Source organism: Lithobates pipiens, unplaced genomic scaffold (assembly GCF_037356315.1).
Source record: "Lithobates pipiens isolate NorthernLeopardFrog02 unplaced genomic scaffold, aLitPip1_a1.2 Scaffold_18, whole genome shotgun sequence".
Classification (NCBI taxonomy): Eukaryota; Metazoa; Chordata; class Amphibia; order Anura; family Ranidae; genus Lithobates; species Lithobates pipiens.
In genome coordinates, this window is record NW_027507758.1 from 470,458,160 (window position 1) to 470,475,377 (window position 17,218).

Sequence of the window (17,218 nt, forward strand, 5' to 3'; positions counted from 1 at the left end):
GCGATCATTTTGAAATGGAAGGAGTATCAGACCACTGCAAATCTACCAAGATCTGGCCGTCCCTCTAAACTTTCAGCTCAGACAAGGAGAAGACTGATCAGAGATGCAGCCAAGAGGCCCATGATCACTCTGGATGAACTGCAGAGAACTACAGCTGAGGTGGGAGAGTCTGTCCATAGGACAACAATCAGTCGTACACTGCACAAATCTGGCCTTTATGGAAGAGTGGCAAGAAGAAAGCCATTTCTCAAAGATATCCATAAAAAGTCTCGTCTAAAGTTTGCCACAAGCCACCTGGGAGACACACCAAACATGTGGAAGAAGGTGCTCTGGTCAGATGAAACCAAAATCCAACTTTTTGCCCGCAATGCAAAACGATATGTTTGGCGTAAAAGCAACACAGCTCATCACCCTCAAAACACCATCCCCACTGTCAAACATGGTGGTGGCAGCATCATGGTTTGGGCCTGCTTTTCTTCAGCAGGGACAGGGAAGATGGTTAAAATTGAGGGGAAGATGGATGCAGCCAAATACAGGACCATTCTGGATGAAAACCTGTTGGAGTCTGCAAAAGACCCGAAACTGGGACAGAGATTTATCTTCCAACAAGACAATGATCCCAAACATACAGCAAAATCTACAAAGGAATGGTTCACAAATAAACGTATCCAGGTGTTAGAATGGCCAAGTCAAAGTCCAGACCTGAATCCAATCGAGAATCTGTGGAAAGAGCTGAAAACAGCTGTTCACAAACGCTCTCCATCCAACCTCACTGAGCTCGAGCTGTTTTGCAAGGAAAAATGGGCAAGAATTTCAGTCTCTCGATGTGTAAAACTGATAGAGACATACCCCAAGCGACTTGCAGCTGTAATCGCAGCAAAAGGTGGCTCTACAAAGTATTAACACAAGGGGGCCGAATAATTTTGCACGCCCCACTTTTCATTTTTTTATTAGTTAAAAAAGTTTCAAAAATCCAATAGATTTCGTTCCACTTCACAATTGTGTCCCACTTGTTGGTGATTCTTCACAAATATAAAAATTGTATATCTTTATGTTTGAAGCCTGAAATGTGGCAAAATGTTGAAAAGTTCAAGGGGGCCGAATACTTTCGCAAGGCACTGTGTGTATATGTGTGTGTGTATATATATATATATATATATATATATATATATATATATATATATATATATTAATGTGTGTGTTTTGGGGGTTCTAAGTAATTTTCTAGCAAAAATAGGGATTTTAACTTGTAAACACCAAATGTCAGAAATAGGCTAGGTCGTGAAAGGGTTAAAGCTCTGTGTAACATGTGTTTTTACCTCTTTTTATCCTTTGTTGCATCTCATTTGCTGCAGCCCTCTTTCAGCACTTCCTGTCTACATGCATGTAGTCCAGCTTGAGCAGCACATCATTGCTTTGCCAAAAGTTATAACATTACCAAAAGTTATAACATTGGACCATGTTTGAGTAATGGGGTTGATTTTACTGAAGGGAATTTTCATCTAGCTTACTAAATGAGGTGATGCTCTGCTGACTTTCATCATCCAATCATGTGCAACATTTCAGTACGAGAGAGATCAGAGGGCCCTGCTCATAAGCACTTACAATCTAAAAGGCAGTGTTCAGTGATATAAAGGTGATAATTGTGAGTGACAATCTGATGGAGAAGTGAAAGTGTATTTTATTAAGTGGAGGCGTGGTAGGCCTGCCTGAAGAGATACCTTTACCACATTCACTGAGATAAGGGAAAATTCCCTTGCAAAGTGAAAAGCCTATCTGCCTTAAGTAAAGTAACCCCCATGTGAGTTAGCATGACTGCTTGTAGTTTCCACCAGAGGTGAATGAGAAATGATTGCAACACAAGAGCACACCTAGGAGCCCACCTCCTAAAAGGAAGTACCTGAACAGGAACCTTTTATGGCAGGATCAAACGGTATTATGTGAATAAATGCTGCAGGGTGTATTAGTGGGATTCCTCACTGCTCGTCTGCATATGAAATTACATATCATGGGCTCCTATTATTTCTGTAAAAGTTTGTTTTCACATTCTTAGATGCAAGGCACGGTAAAAGTTCAAAATAGCTTCTATGAATGTTCTTACTAAAAAGCCTAGGTGACCTCAGTGTGGCTGAGTTGTGTTTAATCCTATAAATCCTGTATAATTATAATGATAATAATCCTACTGGACTGTACAAGATACTGGGGGTTATTTACTAAAGGAAAATCCTCTTTGCACTGCAAGTGCACTTGGAAGTAAAGTCGCTGTAGATCCGAGGGGGACATGCAAGGAAAATAAAAAAACAGCATTTTATCTTGCATATGATTGGATGATAAAATCAGCAGAGCTTCCCCTCATTTCAGATCTACCCCTTAGATTTAGAGTGACTGCACTTCCAAGTGCACTTGCAGTGCAAAGTGGATTTGCCTTTCGTAAATAACCCCCATAGTGTGGCTCAGCTGGTCAGTGTATGAGTTTTATACATTTCTACTTACCGTATGTTACCTCTTTATTTTCAGTACACTTTTTCTTGCCATGTCAGTTGGCATTCCTGCTTTTGCAGCAATTTTAAAAAGATGTGCTTATTTATATCCTATGGAGATAATGTAGCCCTGTGCTTTTAGAGCTAGGCAGTAAAGGGGGGAAAAAAAAGAGCAATTACTTCTATGTATGGGTTCCATATTTATCTTGACTGTGATGGATTACATGATCTGCGCATGTTTCTAGTGAGGAAGAAACACTCCCTCCTCTCTCCCCACCCATTACATCCAATAATCACTATATTGACTGTGCATATGACTAAGCAGGAAATCTCTTACAGCTCAGCCCTGACTATCTATGACATAGTGCTGATCAAATAATGAGAATACATTAGTTCTAACTGTGCAGTAAAGCCCACAAATGAAATCTGACCATATACTGTACCATAAACGTGAGCAACTATATTTCTACCATTGTGGATGGAGTCATTAAATAATATACAGGTTTCTGAAGAGGAAGGTAAATGTTCTATTTATTGGGGTCTGTTTATTTACATGGAGGGAGCCCCAACTATCACAGCCAAAGAGTCACGTTCCCATGCCCTCATCATGGTCACAGAAACATTCCCTGTCCTCCATGTAGCCTTTGGAGCACATTTCCCCCTGCACAGATCCTACTGCTACTTCTCTGAGGAGTTCTAATGTAGAATCACATTAGAACTCCTCAGTTCCCTTATGTTCCCTTATGTTCACCAATAGGCTGTTGACTGGAGCGCCATTGCTGTCCTTAAAATAAAGCCATGGAAACTATGAAATTATTTCCAATAGAGAGAATTAGTTCACACTTTTGTAGTGAATTGGGTGAACTAAGAACTATCAAGGAATACTGCAATGCTCATAATACTGTATATGGAATCTTCATAGAGTAGTGCATATTCTGAATCCTGATCGACACGAAAAATGGTGGCTGTAAAGAAGAACAGGAGAATGGCTGTCTGCCTGGAATATTTCTCTTTTACCACTTTAGCAATAAAACATAAATACATGTACTTTTTTCCAATTTTTAAATGGATTTATTCAGGGAGCACCTGTCTAGTGTCATATATGAAGGTTGTGGTCACAGTATTCTAAACTCAGACATCCCCGAGTAAAGCCAGCCATAGATGGTTCAAATCACAGCCAGTTCAGCAGGGACCTGCTGAGATTCCAACCATCTATGGGCAGGCTGATTGTATCAGTTAATCCATTGATCAACTTGAGTACAACCAGCGTGTTGGATTTTAGCAATAATCACTGTGTTCTCCCAGCAGGGACAGCTCCACGCAAGGAGAACACAGTAACACCACAGGAGGGATTCCTCCATCAACACTGTATTGATGGGGGAATAAAGCCATTTCTTTCCTGCAACCCATGGTTGCAGGAAAGAAAATTGCGTCATCTATGGCCAGCCTAAATTACATGATACCTTTCTGACTGCTCTGAACCCCTGTGCTTTGTATCTTGTAATAAGCGATTTTGGCAACAATGATTTTACCACAAAGACCATGTCAATTTAGTACATTGAGCTGGATAGATTAGGTGTGTTTTTGGGTGGTATATTTGGAGTAGTCTGGTGCAGTGGTGATGCGTCCATAGAGGCCCCAGGAGCGCCGACCCCTCTCTCCTGCACTGCTCTATCACCCATAGATAGATTCATGCATTGCATGAATCTATCTATTGTCACTGCTGCGCCCCCTATTCAGGTGTCCAGCCCATTGTCTGACACTGGGCATCTGAATTACAGCGGCAGGGTTTCTTTGAAAGCACCTGATTAGAGCTGTCGGCTCTAATAGGCATCTTGATTAGAGCAGTGGGCTCTAATATGCTTCCAAATTGGTAAACAGGGGGCGTAATGCTGTGCGTTCGCTGTTTACACAGTATTGTGTTAGGGAAGCGATGTATTGGCTTCTCTAACACTGACCCGCTTCTCAGCCAATCAGGTTGCCGGGTCTGTGTTACCTGTCAGCTGACCGGCTGAAATCACAGGCGCTGTGATTGGACGCCTAGACGAGAGGAGGAAAAGACATCGGGGTTGGATTTGGAGGACACCAGACACCGCTCGCTGACTGCCGCCGTCACCCATTGCACACTAGAGACAAGGTAAGTTCCGGGCAGATGGCGGGTGGGGGGCACAGTGGCAGCTTTTGATGGGCACAGTGGCAGCTTTCGATGGGCACAGTGGAAGCATTCGGGGCACAGTGGCAGCGTTTGATGGGCAAAGTGGCTGTGTTTGATGGGGTTTTTTTCTGAATTTTTCAGTTTGTTTGCGCCCCCCTAAAAAAAAATTTGAGCACCAGCCGCCACTGGTCTGGTGTGTTTGTTTTTTGGGGATATAATTATTATGTGTAATGTTGCTTACAATTTCTTGACTTTTTTGCTGTCTGTTTTTCTTTCTGTGAAAAAAGAAAACAATAAAGCCTTTTAGAAGCTATTTGTTGCACAAGAACAAAGAGCCGGATAGTTGAAAGGAGCTTCTGTAAACCTCAGTGACCAATAAAGCCCATTGCACCCTTAAGACAATGTCCATTTATTTTCCCCATTAATTCTGATGCATTTTACCAAAACGGCAAACCTTTTGACCAAAATCTTCAGATTCTATGATGAAATTTCAGGGAAATGTAACTGCTGTTCCACTAATTCTGTCTAGCCAAAAAGACAAACCTGGTTACCTGAGATTCACTCATTCTTTACTATATAGTTCTATAGGGCCATAGCTTTACGACTGCATTACGACTACTCTAAAAAGTAGTAAAAGCCATACTCAAATATGGAATACAGGAATACCCCACTTTTAAGTACACAATGGGGTTTATTTACTAAAGCTGAACATTGAAAAATCAGGCTCACTTCTGCATAGAAACCAATGAGCTTACAAGTTTTATTACCAAAGCTTAATTGAACAAGCTGGGGTTAGAAGCTCATTGGTCATTTGTCTATGCAGAAGTGAGCCTGATTTTGCACTTTCCAGCTTTAGTAAATAAACCCCATTGTGTTCTTAAAAGTGGGGTATGCCTGTATGGTCACTATGGGAAAGTTCTTCAGTAATTTTTCCCCAGAGTAGCATTTAGACACAAGTAATTTGAATGTAAGAACCTTAACATAGCCTAATGCCACGTACACATGATCGGACTATCCGGTGGACAATTAGATCGTGTGTGGGCTCCAGCGGACTTTTTCTTACCAAAAGTCCGGGGACTCAGAAATAAGACTTGCTTCAAAATTGTCCACCGGACTCTGCTTTCTAGTGGACAATCCGTTCATCTGTGTGCTAGTCCGGCGGACTAAAACCGACGCTTTAGCAGCTATTGGCTACTGGCTATGAACTTCCTTATTCTACGTCATCACGTTCAAATCCGTCGGACTTTTGGAGTGATCGTGTGTGGCCAAGTCCGTTAGTTTGAAAGTCCGGCAGACCTCAGCTGCAAAGTCCGGCGGACAAGCCGGATAGTCCAATCGTGTGTACGCGGCATTAGTTACACGTTTGTTTCAGGCAACTATAGTGAAGGACCTAGGCATTCTGTCAGTGATCAATCTATGCAATGGGAAAGGTGTTCATAGAGAGAGGTAAAGTTGTTAAAAATGGGTGATGATCATCTAAAGTCTAAGCCCTTGTACACATGGTCGGAGAATCTGTCGGAAAGAGTCTTATCGGACCGTGTCGTCAGATAATCCGACTGTGTGTGGTATGCATCGGACTGATTCCGTCCGAATCTCCGTCCGACCCAATTTTCCAACATGTTGGAAATATTTCCCGACCAACTGGGCCGGACGGACCTAATCCGATCATGTGTAGAGCATTTTCACCGGACCAAGTGCCACGCATGCTCAGATCAAATTCCTACATCAAAGCTATTGGCTACTAGCCTGAATGTAGTCCCATCGTAACGAAATTACATCATCACGTTCTGAAAGATCGGATTTTTCGCCAACTTGGCCCGACCGTGTGTATGCAACAGTTTCGGACACAATCCGTCGGACTAAATCCGACGGGCAAAATCCGACGGATTTGGTTAGCAAAATCTCCGACCGTGTGTACGTGGGCTAAGGGTACAGTTCAAATAACGTTTGTGTCTTATTTGCCTACTATGACAGTTTTTTCAAAACGGAAGTCTGAATGCCATAGATTGATGTCAAAGAGTGCAGTATATATATTAGAAGCCAATAGTAATTTTATTTTTCAATGGTTCTGAGTGTTTTAAGTCCATGAAAGCTAGAATCTTATGAATTGCTGTGGGTTACAAGTTATTAAACAAAGGCTGTGGTTTAGCAGCTAAAATAGGTAGTGAAAAATGTTATTTTCCCCACCAAGAAAAACAAAGCTTTGAAGTTTTAAAGAGTTTTATGTGGCAATGACTGCAAACTCAGGAATGTGATGCTTTGAAAGTAATGGTGCTCATTTATAGCTAGTATGGAAACACAACTTGGATGTCCTGTACAGTCCATAAACCGTATCCTTTAATCGTCTGTCACAACTATGAGACTGTCCTGTTTTTATTCAATGACAAGAAGAGTGTTGTAGTTGGGGCATTTCAAACATGTGACTGTCAATGAGCTAATTCTCTGGAAATAATACATCTCTGTGCTGCTGCATGCTACATCCATTCAGTTCCGTTAAATCGCATCTGTCATCCTAAGTGTAACATAACAACGGTGCAATTATCAGACTGGCCATGTTCTTCTAGTCCAAGATTCGCTGTCATTGCATCCCTGAATTTAACTCTCATCTTACCACTTGAATCCCATCACTTTGTGTCATTAACCCCAGGAATGGCTATAAACCAGTATTTATTAAGAACAGCAGACAGTGAGATGTCTCTTAATTCTCTTTAGAACCTGGTGGAATCTTTTGCCTAACTCTGCCAATATATGTATAGAGCTGACAAAAGATTTGTTTAATTTTCTTCATAATTAAAAAAAACTTTGGAACATTTCTACATTGTATTGCAGAAAATGTATTGTGTGTGGATGTAAACCTAGATTGTTGTCTGAAAATGTCAATGTTGGCTTTACCACCAGTCCAAAACTTGCAGATGAAATAAAAGATTATGCAATATTAATAAGTTTGATATTATCTTTCTGCTTGGTCATAGGGTCTAAATAATGGAAACATTGCACTTCAAGAGGCGTATGCCACTACTTCAAGCCAAACGGTGGGTTGCAATATTAAATTCGCTATTCTCTTCTGATATTAAAACGTTTAGTTATTGTCCCATTAGACCTTTGACTCATTCCCTGCTTGGCTAACCTTTAAAATGGTTGTAAACCTCAGACATGAAATAAAAACAAAGCATAAAGTATCTCTCTATAGTGTGTGCAGTCACTTCCGTGTGTTGCTTCATGCCTCTGTTATCAGCATGAATCACTTCTGACAAGTTTTCTTGACACCAAAAAAAGGTGACTGGAAGGGAGCTCCAGATGATTGACAGCCTCAGCTCTGTTCCTATGTGAAAGGCAGGTCGCTTCCCTCCAATCAGAGCTCAGATCCCTCCTTACTGCGCTCTGCATCCCCTTTTTTCTGATGGCTCAGACAAGCTTTATAAATCCTGGACTTTGAACAGATGTAGAGAAGAGAAGACTGCAGATAAACAGGTACAACGTACAGAGGAGGATTTGTTTCACCTCTGTGTATCACCTGAGGCCAGTCACATCACTGGATATATGTAAGGGTTTACAATCACTTTAAGCAAGCAACACATGTTCATTTCAAGTTATAAAGGGATTTGCTACGTTCCAGATTCCTTATGCAAAGAGCAACATTAACCACTAGAGATCTGCGCTATAGCCGAATGATTGCTACAGCGCGGACCTGCTTTGCCGGGACTACGTCTATTGACGTTGTCCCGTGCACGAGTGGCCTGCGCGCGGCGCGCTCTGATTGGCGAGTCTATGAGACTCGCCTGATCATGGATCCGAGCAAGGGGTCGATCCCAACCCCTTACCACGTGATCAGCTGTCAGCCAATGACAGCTGATCATGTGACAAAACAGAGCCGGTAATCGGCTATTTTTCCTCCTCGCGCTGACAGCGCAAGGAGAGAAAAAAAAAGCCAATCACCGGCGGCCGTGATCGGAACATCCGTCCCGATCACGGCCAACTTATCAGTGCCCACCTGCCCCCTGCCAGTACCAGCCAGTTATTAATAAAAGTGCCGCCCACAGTGCCATACATCAGTGCCCACAGTGCCACCTATCAGTGCCCACAATCTGCCTCAACAACAGTGCTGCACCTCAGTGCCACATATCTGTGCCCATCAGTGTCATCCAGCAGTGCCACCTATCAGAGCCACCTATCAGTGCCCATCAGTCCCATCTATCAGTGGTACCTATCAGTGCCATCTTATTTGTGCCCATCTTTGCCCATCAGTGCCGCCTTATCTGTGCCCATCAGTACTGCCTTAACTGTGCCTATTGGTGTCGCCTTAACTGTGCCTATCAGTGCCCACCAGTGCCGCCTATCAGTGCCCACCAGTGCCGCCTCATCAGCGCATTTCAATGAAGGAGAAAAATGACCTGTTTGCAAAATTTTATAACAAACTATTAAACATGATTTTTTATTTTGCATCTTTTTTTTGTTTGTTTAGCAAAAAATAAAACTCCCAGCTGTAGTTAAATAGCACCAAAAGAAAGCTCTATTTGTGGGAAAAAAATGATAAAAATTTCATTTGGGTACAGTGTTGTATGGCCGCGCAATTTACATTCAAAGTGCATCAGCGCTGAAAGCTAAAAATAGGTCTGGGCAGGAGGGGGGTTTAAGTGACCAGTAAGCAAGTGGTTAATGAATGACATTTGACTGGTTATTGTAAATGCAATATAACTATACATGTATAGACATGGACAGTTTTATGGTGACAGCATGGATTGAACAGGTATATGAAGAATTACTGTAATTTTTCATTCCTGTGTTATAGTTGAGTAGGTCTAAAACAAGATGTAAACAGCATAGCTCCCAACATGCAATGGAAAAATGATCTGCTCATCTCCAGGACAAGCAGTGCTGTCAATCAGCATATTGAACTGGAAAGAGAAAGTCCATATCATATCTCATATGTAAGTGCATCAGGACTGCTACAAACCTACTAGTAGCTGCAATGGAAAATAAGTATTTTTAGTGATTTTAGCAACCAATATTTATTTCAATTAGACTCGCACACAGCTACCTGCTAGATGTTTTTTTAATAACTGATAAATATGCATTTGTGTCGTAGTCCTATTAACACACACATACTTATATTTATTACTACTAAAGACAAGCAGAACATGCAGGGAGCTTCTAAAAATACAAGAAAACAAAATAGCAGTTAAACAGTGAATACGTGGCCAAAGTGAGATAAAGGAGAAGTACAGACAAAACTTGCTTGGCTGTATCACAGGGGATCCGTCCTTAGCAGACAGCAGGCTGAATCCCACTGTCAGCTGATGTCACAGAGCCACTGAGAGCCTGAGCCAGTTGCTTCTGCCCCCTTCCACAGCCCAGCCCTCCAGTGGGGGGGGGGGGGGGCAGAGCAGAGAGCCCTGAAAACCGAGCACTCTGCGTTGTTTGATCGGTCGGTTCTCAGTGTTGGAGCCGGCGGGGGACAGATGCATCAGACCGATTCTGCATCCACCTAGGTAAGTATGATTCATTAACCGCTATAGCCCCGGAAGATTTTACCCCCTTCCTTACCAGAGCACTTTTTGCGGTTCGGCACTGCGTCGCTTTAACTGATAATTACGCGGTCGTGCGGCGTTGCACCCAAACAAAATTGACGTCCTTTTTTTCCCACAAATAGAGCTTTCTTTTTAGTGGTATTTGATCACCTCCTGCGGTTTTTATTTTTTGCACTATAAACAAAAAAAGAGCAACAATTTGGTAAAAAATGCATTATTTTTTACTTTTTGCTATAATAAATATCCCCCAAAAATATATTAAAAAAAAAAACATTTTTTTTCCCTCAGTTTAGGCCGATATGTATTCTTCTATGTATTCTTCTACATATTTTTGGTAAAAAAAATAACAATAAGCGTATATTGATTGGTTTGAGCAAAAGTTATAGCGTCTACAAAATGGGGGATAGTTTTATGGCATTTGTATTATTATTATTTTTTTTTTACTAGTAATGGCGGCGATCTGTGATTATTATTATTATTATTATTATTATTATTATTATTTTTTTTTTTTTATCGGGACTGTCACATTATGGCGGACACATCGGACAATGTTGACACATTTTTGGAACCATTGGCAATACAGCGATCAATGCTATAAAAATGCACTGATTACTGTAAAAATGTCACTGGCAGAGAAGGGGTTAACACTAGGGGGCGATCAGGGGGTTAATGTGTTCCCTGGTGTGTGTTCTAACTGAAGGGAGGATGGGACTGTGCAGGGGAGATGACAGATCGCTGTTCATACTCTGTGTATGAACAGACGATCTGTCTGTTCTCCTTTCAGAGAACCGGAAACTGTGTGTCAGTGGCGATCGCGGGAGCCCGGCGGTGATCGCATCGGCTCATGGGGGCGAGCTAGTAGCCCCCTAGTGGCCATAGGGCGAAGCGACGTTGCATAACGTTGTTTCGCCCAGCCATGCCATTCTGTCGTAGTACAACTGGTCGGCAAGTGGTTAAAAAATAATTCTTCCCATACATCTCCTTTAATTCTACTATACTGTACTGTGCCTTGAAAAATTGTTCACACACCTTGAAATTTTCCACATTTTGTCATGTTACAAGCAAAAATGAAAATGTGTTTTATTGGGATTTTGCAGGAAAAAAAGTTTGTTGTACAAAGTATTAACTCAGGAAGGCCGAATACAAATGCATTCCACACTTTTCACATATTTACTTGTAAAAGATTTTGAAAACCATTTATTCTTTTTCTTCCACTTCACATTTATGTGGCACTTTGTGTTGATCTATCACATAAAATCCCAATAAAATACATTTAAGTTTTTGGTTGTAACCTGCCAAAATGTGAAAAATGTCAAGGGGTGTGAATACTTTTTCAAAGGCACTGTATATGGTTTTAGTCTAAAAAATACATTGGATGCATTTAAAATGTTTGGGCCTATCTTATAGGGTACATACAACCAAGAAATGCTGTTACTGCTTTATAGAGCTAGTGATATATTGAAGGTCACTGCTGGATTTTATAACCTATATAATACACATCTTTACTTTTAGAAATAATATTTGTAAAGTCTGTAAAGCATACAGCAAAGTGTTTATCTTCTGTATGCTAAACAGAGCGTTACTGTTTCGTTTATGACTCTACCATTAAATATCATTAGTTTTGCTCTGACAATGGCCATCATTATTAGAGGGGTAATGGTATGAATATGGCACCAGCCATACTAATGTCAACTCTCCCCCCTGCCCGCCCTTTGCACATATTTCCTTCTTATCATTAGTGTCTGAAACGGAGACTTCCTGCCCATTTGCTCAGCAGTTCACATGCAGTGCTTTAGTCTAGGAAAGGAAGGATCTAATGTGCTAGCAGCTGACACTGTGTTTCCTGGGTTAATATAGACTGTTCTAACCCATTAAGGATGCCTATTAATTGTAGAGCATCACATGTCATCAGTAACTTAGACTGGGCATAGGGCCGCAGTCATCAGTGGCAATGTGAGGGATTCCGATAATTACCATAAGACATGCTTTCATTACTGAATATTTATTAACATATGATATCTTAACTCTTTATGTTTCAGTTTAGCTCAGCTATCTCATAGTAGTGTACCCGGCTGGTATAAAAATGCCCTATGACCGATAACCCTATCCAATATTAATGGAGAACAAACTTTGCCAGGCTTGGGGAAACCTACGTTATATACAATGCATGGAAAAAGTATTCATACCACTTGAAATTTTCCACATTTTGTCATGTTACAACCAAAAACTTATTTTATGTGATAGACCAACACAAAGTGCCATATAAGTGTGAAGTGGAAGGAAAATTTATATATGGTTTTCAAATTTTTATTATACAAATAAATATCTGAAAACTGTGATTTGCATTTGTATTCATTGTATTGACCCCAGTCTCAAGTCTTTTGCAGACTCTGACATGTTTGCTTCTAAGATTGCCCTGTATTTGGCTCCATCCATCTTCTCATCAACTCTGACCAGCTTCCCTGTCCCTGCTGAAGAAAAGCATCCCCACAACATGATGCTGCCACTACCATGTTTCACAGTGGGGTTGGTGTTATTAGTATCACGCGCAGTGTTAGTTTTCCACCACACATAGCGTTTTGCTTTTAAGCCAAAAAGTTCAATTTTGGTCTCATCTGAGCATCTTCCCCCAGGTGGCTTCTCGCAAACTGCAAGCTGGACTTCTTATGGCTTTCTTTCTTCCATAAAGGCCAGATTTCCTTCTACCCCTACCTCCCAACTATTCCAAAATGGGCCGGGCTGTCCTGGGATTTCATTGAAAACTCAGCATCCCACCAATCCAGTCTAAATCCCAGTGCTTATTGCCTGTTTCGGCACCTGGCTCCACTAATCCCCCCCCCCTGCTCTGTTCCTGGGGTCCAATCCACCTGCAGGGGTTACAGTATCTGCATTCAACCATTCAACGCCCCTACTGCCTTTCTGATTACCACCACCCCCCCCCCCCACTGCTCCTATCCCCCTGTACGCCCTCCCCTCTCCCCTCACAACATTGCCAGCTCCCCTCCCCTCCCCTCCTCTCCTTTCCGCTGGCTGCAGCTGCTGCAGAGAGCCACATCGGGGGAATCTGTTCCAATTGTGCCACCCCCCTTCGCCTTCCGACCCACCCCCTGTGTTGGCTGCAGCTCAGATCCCCCCCCTGTGTGCCCCCCCCCAACTGCCTTTTTAGGATAGAGAGCGGGCGGCAGGTAAATATGTTATATTTATTGGTCCCTTCCTTTCCTGAATGAAAACAGTGAGCGATGTGAATGATCAGGAGGCCAGTTTGCAGTGAGCACTTGCCATTCACTCATTCCCATTCATTCACTGTGCAGCGCAGCTGAGCCTGTAGAGAAAGGGACTGAGGAATCTGTCTTCAGTCTCTTTCTCAGTTTCCCAAAAATTGAAAACAAAATCCTAAAACTCTCACGAGCAATTGGCATTGGGGTCTCTCTTCAGAGAGCATTTGATAGGCAGCAAGGAAATTTTATATCACCTTCTCACTGCCTGCTTTAACCCTCCAATCCCCCTCTAGTATGCCCCAACCATGTGCATTGCATGCAGTTGTGGGGCTCTTGCAGAGCAGGGGGTAGAATTCCTGCAATGGCCACCCCCAGGCGCTGCCTCTGCAGCTAAAGAGGGCAGCAGATGTGGGTGCAGTAAAGTACATAATTGTAGTGTTTTATTGTCCCCCCAACCTCACATGTGAATGAGAGCCCTAAGGACTAGGGGTGCACCGAATGGGATACCGAAACAGTACCGATACCGAAACATATTTTAAAAAAAATATTTTTATACAGGAGATGGCCAGAGACTGAAGACATGGTACAAGAGATGGTCAGAGACTGGGGACATGGTACAAGAGATGGTCAGAGACTGGGGACATGGTACAAGAGATGGTCAGAGACTGGGGACATGGTACAAGAGATGGTCAGAGACTGGGGACATGGTACAAGAGATGGTCAGAGACTGGGGACATGGTACAAAAGATGGTCAGAGACTGGGGACATGGTACAGGAGATGGTCAGAGACTGGGGACATGGTACAAAAGATGGTCAGAGACTGGGGACATGGTACAAGAGATGGTCAGAGACTGGGGACATGGTACAGGAGATGGTCAGAGACTGGGGACATGGTACAGGAGATGGTCAGAGACTGAGGACATGGTACAGGGGATGGTCAGAGACTGGGGACATGGTACAAGAGATGGTCAGAGACTGGGGACATGGTACAAGAGATGGTCAGAGACTGGGGACATGGTACAAGAGATGGTCAGAGACTGGGGACATGGTACAAGAGATGGTCAGAGACTGGGGACATGGTACAAGAGATGGTCAGAGACTGGGGACATGGTACAGGAGATGGTCAGAGACTGGGGACATGGTACAGGAGATGGTCAGAGACTGAGGACATGGTACAGGGGATGGTCAGAGACTGGGGACATGGTACAAGAGATGGTCAGAGACTGGGGACATGGTACAAGAGATGGTCAGAGACTGGGGACATGGTACAAGAGATGGTCAGAGACTGGGGACATGGTACAAGAGATGGTCAGAGACTGGGGACATGGTACAAGAGATGGTCAGAGACTGGGGACATGGTACAGGAGATGGTCAGAGACTGGGGACATGGTACAGGAGATGGTCAGAGACTGGGGACATGGTACAGGAGATGGTCAGAGACTGGGGACATGGTACAGGAGATGGTCAGAGACTGGGGACATGGTACAGGAGATGGTCAGAGACTGGGGACTTGGTACAGGGGATGGTCAGAGACTGGGCACATGGTACAGGGGATGGTCAGAGACTGGGGACATGGTACAGGGGATGGTCAGAGACTGGGGACATGGTACAGGGGATGGTCAGAGACAGAGGACGTGGTACAGGAGGCGTCCCCCATTGCAGCCAGTGTGCCCCATTGCAGCCAGTGTGCCCCATTGCAGCCAGTGTGCCCCATTGCAGCCAGTGTGCCCGTGTCCCATTGCAGCCAGTGTGCCCGTGTCCCATTGCAGCCGGTGCGTCCCATTGCAGCCAGTGCGCCCCATTGCAGCCAGTGTGCCATTTTGCAGCCAGCCTGTGCAGGGAAGATAGCCGCCTCCGCCGCCTGTTTGATCACAGCGCCGGGAACATCACAGCTTTCATTTCAATAGCTGAGTGTTCCTGGCCGCGCACCGTCACACACAGCCCCTCCCCCCTTGTCCGGGCACTTTGATAGACAGATCATCTGTCCAATCCTGCGGGTGATCTGTCTATCAAAGTGCCCGGACAAGGGGGAGGGGCTGTGTGTGACGGCGCGTGGCCGGGAACACACAGCTATTGAAATGAAAGCTGTGATGTTCCCCGTGCTGTGATCAAACAGGCGGCGGAGGCGGCTCTCCTGCGCTACACACCCCCCATGATAGGCGGCAACAGGGGCGGGGCCACGCCCCATTTTCGGCTCCATTATCGGCCGTTTTTCTCTTTCGGCAAATTGCCGAAAAGGGCATTTTCGGCCGATATGTTTCGGCGGCCGAAATTTCGGTGCATCCCTACTAAGGACTCATTCACATGGGAACTCTGGCCATGTAAATGAGTGGTTTGTATTTGCAGCTGGAGCAGCCTGTTAATCTATGAGGATGCAGGGGCTGTACAAACATAACCACAGGCCTAATTTGACAGGTGTGCAAATGTGGGTGAATGAGCATGAATGCACACTATCTGTATTCGGGGACGTACATCTGCACCCAGAGGCCTGTCAAATTAGTACCTGTGGCTGTGTTCATACAGGCAACTGCATCTTTATAGCATACAGAGCTTTATGTATTACCTCAATACAGTTCTATCTGTAATATCAGGAATTGTGTAAGTTATGTTGCATTTGTGTCTGCTAATAAAGATTTTATTGTATTTTTAGTGAAAATGTAATGCTGATTTTTTTTTTGGGGGAGGGGGGCCTGTCGGGTAGGCTGCATGGAGGGGGGGGGCGATATAAGCAACGCTGGGCAGACTGATGGTCAATCCTTATCGCAAACTCGAGATAGTGGAGCAGTAAAGGTGTCCCTATTCTATCCCTCCGCCTCAGGAACCTTTCCCTAGGACTAGATACTTTTTCCCTAGACCGTGTGGATCCTGTCCCTTGCCTATCCACTTTGCAAATGCGCACCAACTGTAGCTCAACAGTGCTATCTATTAGCACTGCCCTCATCAAAGATGGTAGCGGTCAGAAACACAGCACCACCTACAGAGGGGAGGGTAAATCATAGAAAAAATAGGATAAATACAAGGAAAACGCCAAACCTACTTACCGACCAGCCCGCTGACACCCGAATCAACCTGTCTAAGAGTATGCATTAAAAACAGGGGTTTAGTCTGCACACATTTGCAAATACATGCGTAAGCTACAGAGCCCCGCCAAGGCACCCTGATATCTATATAGTCCTATCACTAACTCTGGATAGATGGAGGGTATATGGACTGAAGAGAGCCCACCCCCTACAAGCAGGGGTTAGTACTGCAGGTAGAGCTGATGGGTGGAGTTGTGCTTCCCTATATATTCTGGAGCAGGAGAAGTCCGGGCCCAGGAGTAATGGAAATGGGCTACCCTGGCATACAACATGTAAGCCTGTAACCTGAGGAAGAGAGCCCTTCGGGGTAGGACCATGTAGAGCCCAGAGGAGAACCCACTTATGGGGGGCCTGCATTGAGCAGTACAGAAGATATGGCTGGACATTTTGTGTTGATATGTGTAGTGCGGCTGCCATAAGCACCACTGAGTGATGCTTGTTCTCTGGAACTGCCCTGGCCTTGCAAACGCCTTGACAAAATTGACCCTCTAGGCTCAGACATGAATTTGGCAAACAATGTTCAGTAACCTTGTCACAAACAGTATCCAGCACAAAATAAAGGTTATAAACTTGGATTTCAATAAACACTGTCATTTTGAGTACTTCAAATTAGTTCAGGTCAATTATAGAAACAATAGGCTTGCAGCAATACATAGATGATGTTAGAAAGTAGTCAGAATTAATACAGGTAACAATGAATAGGCAGATTAAAATAATAGATAATAATTAACCACTGGATGAAGCAGTATGGATTATA

At 43.7% G+C, this 17,218-nt stretch overlaps 1 protein-coding gene across 1 annotated transcript in view; it reads left to right on the forward strand.

Moving 5' to 3' along the window:
- The window catches only part of SGPP2 (sphingosine-1-phosphate phosphatase 2), a 77,078-nt gene that overhangs the window by 25,060 nt on the left and 34,800 nt on the right, over positions 1–17,218 (forward strand). Inside the window, 1 exon segment of the mRNA XM_077488304.1 lies at positions 7,608–7,667. Within this exon segment, the coding sequence (XP_077344430.1) occupies positions 7,608–7,667 (60 nt within the window).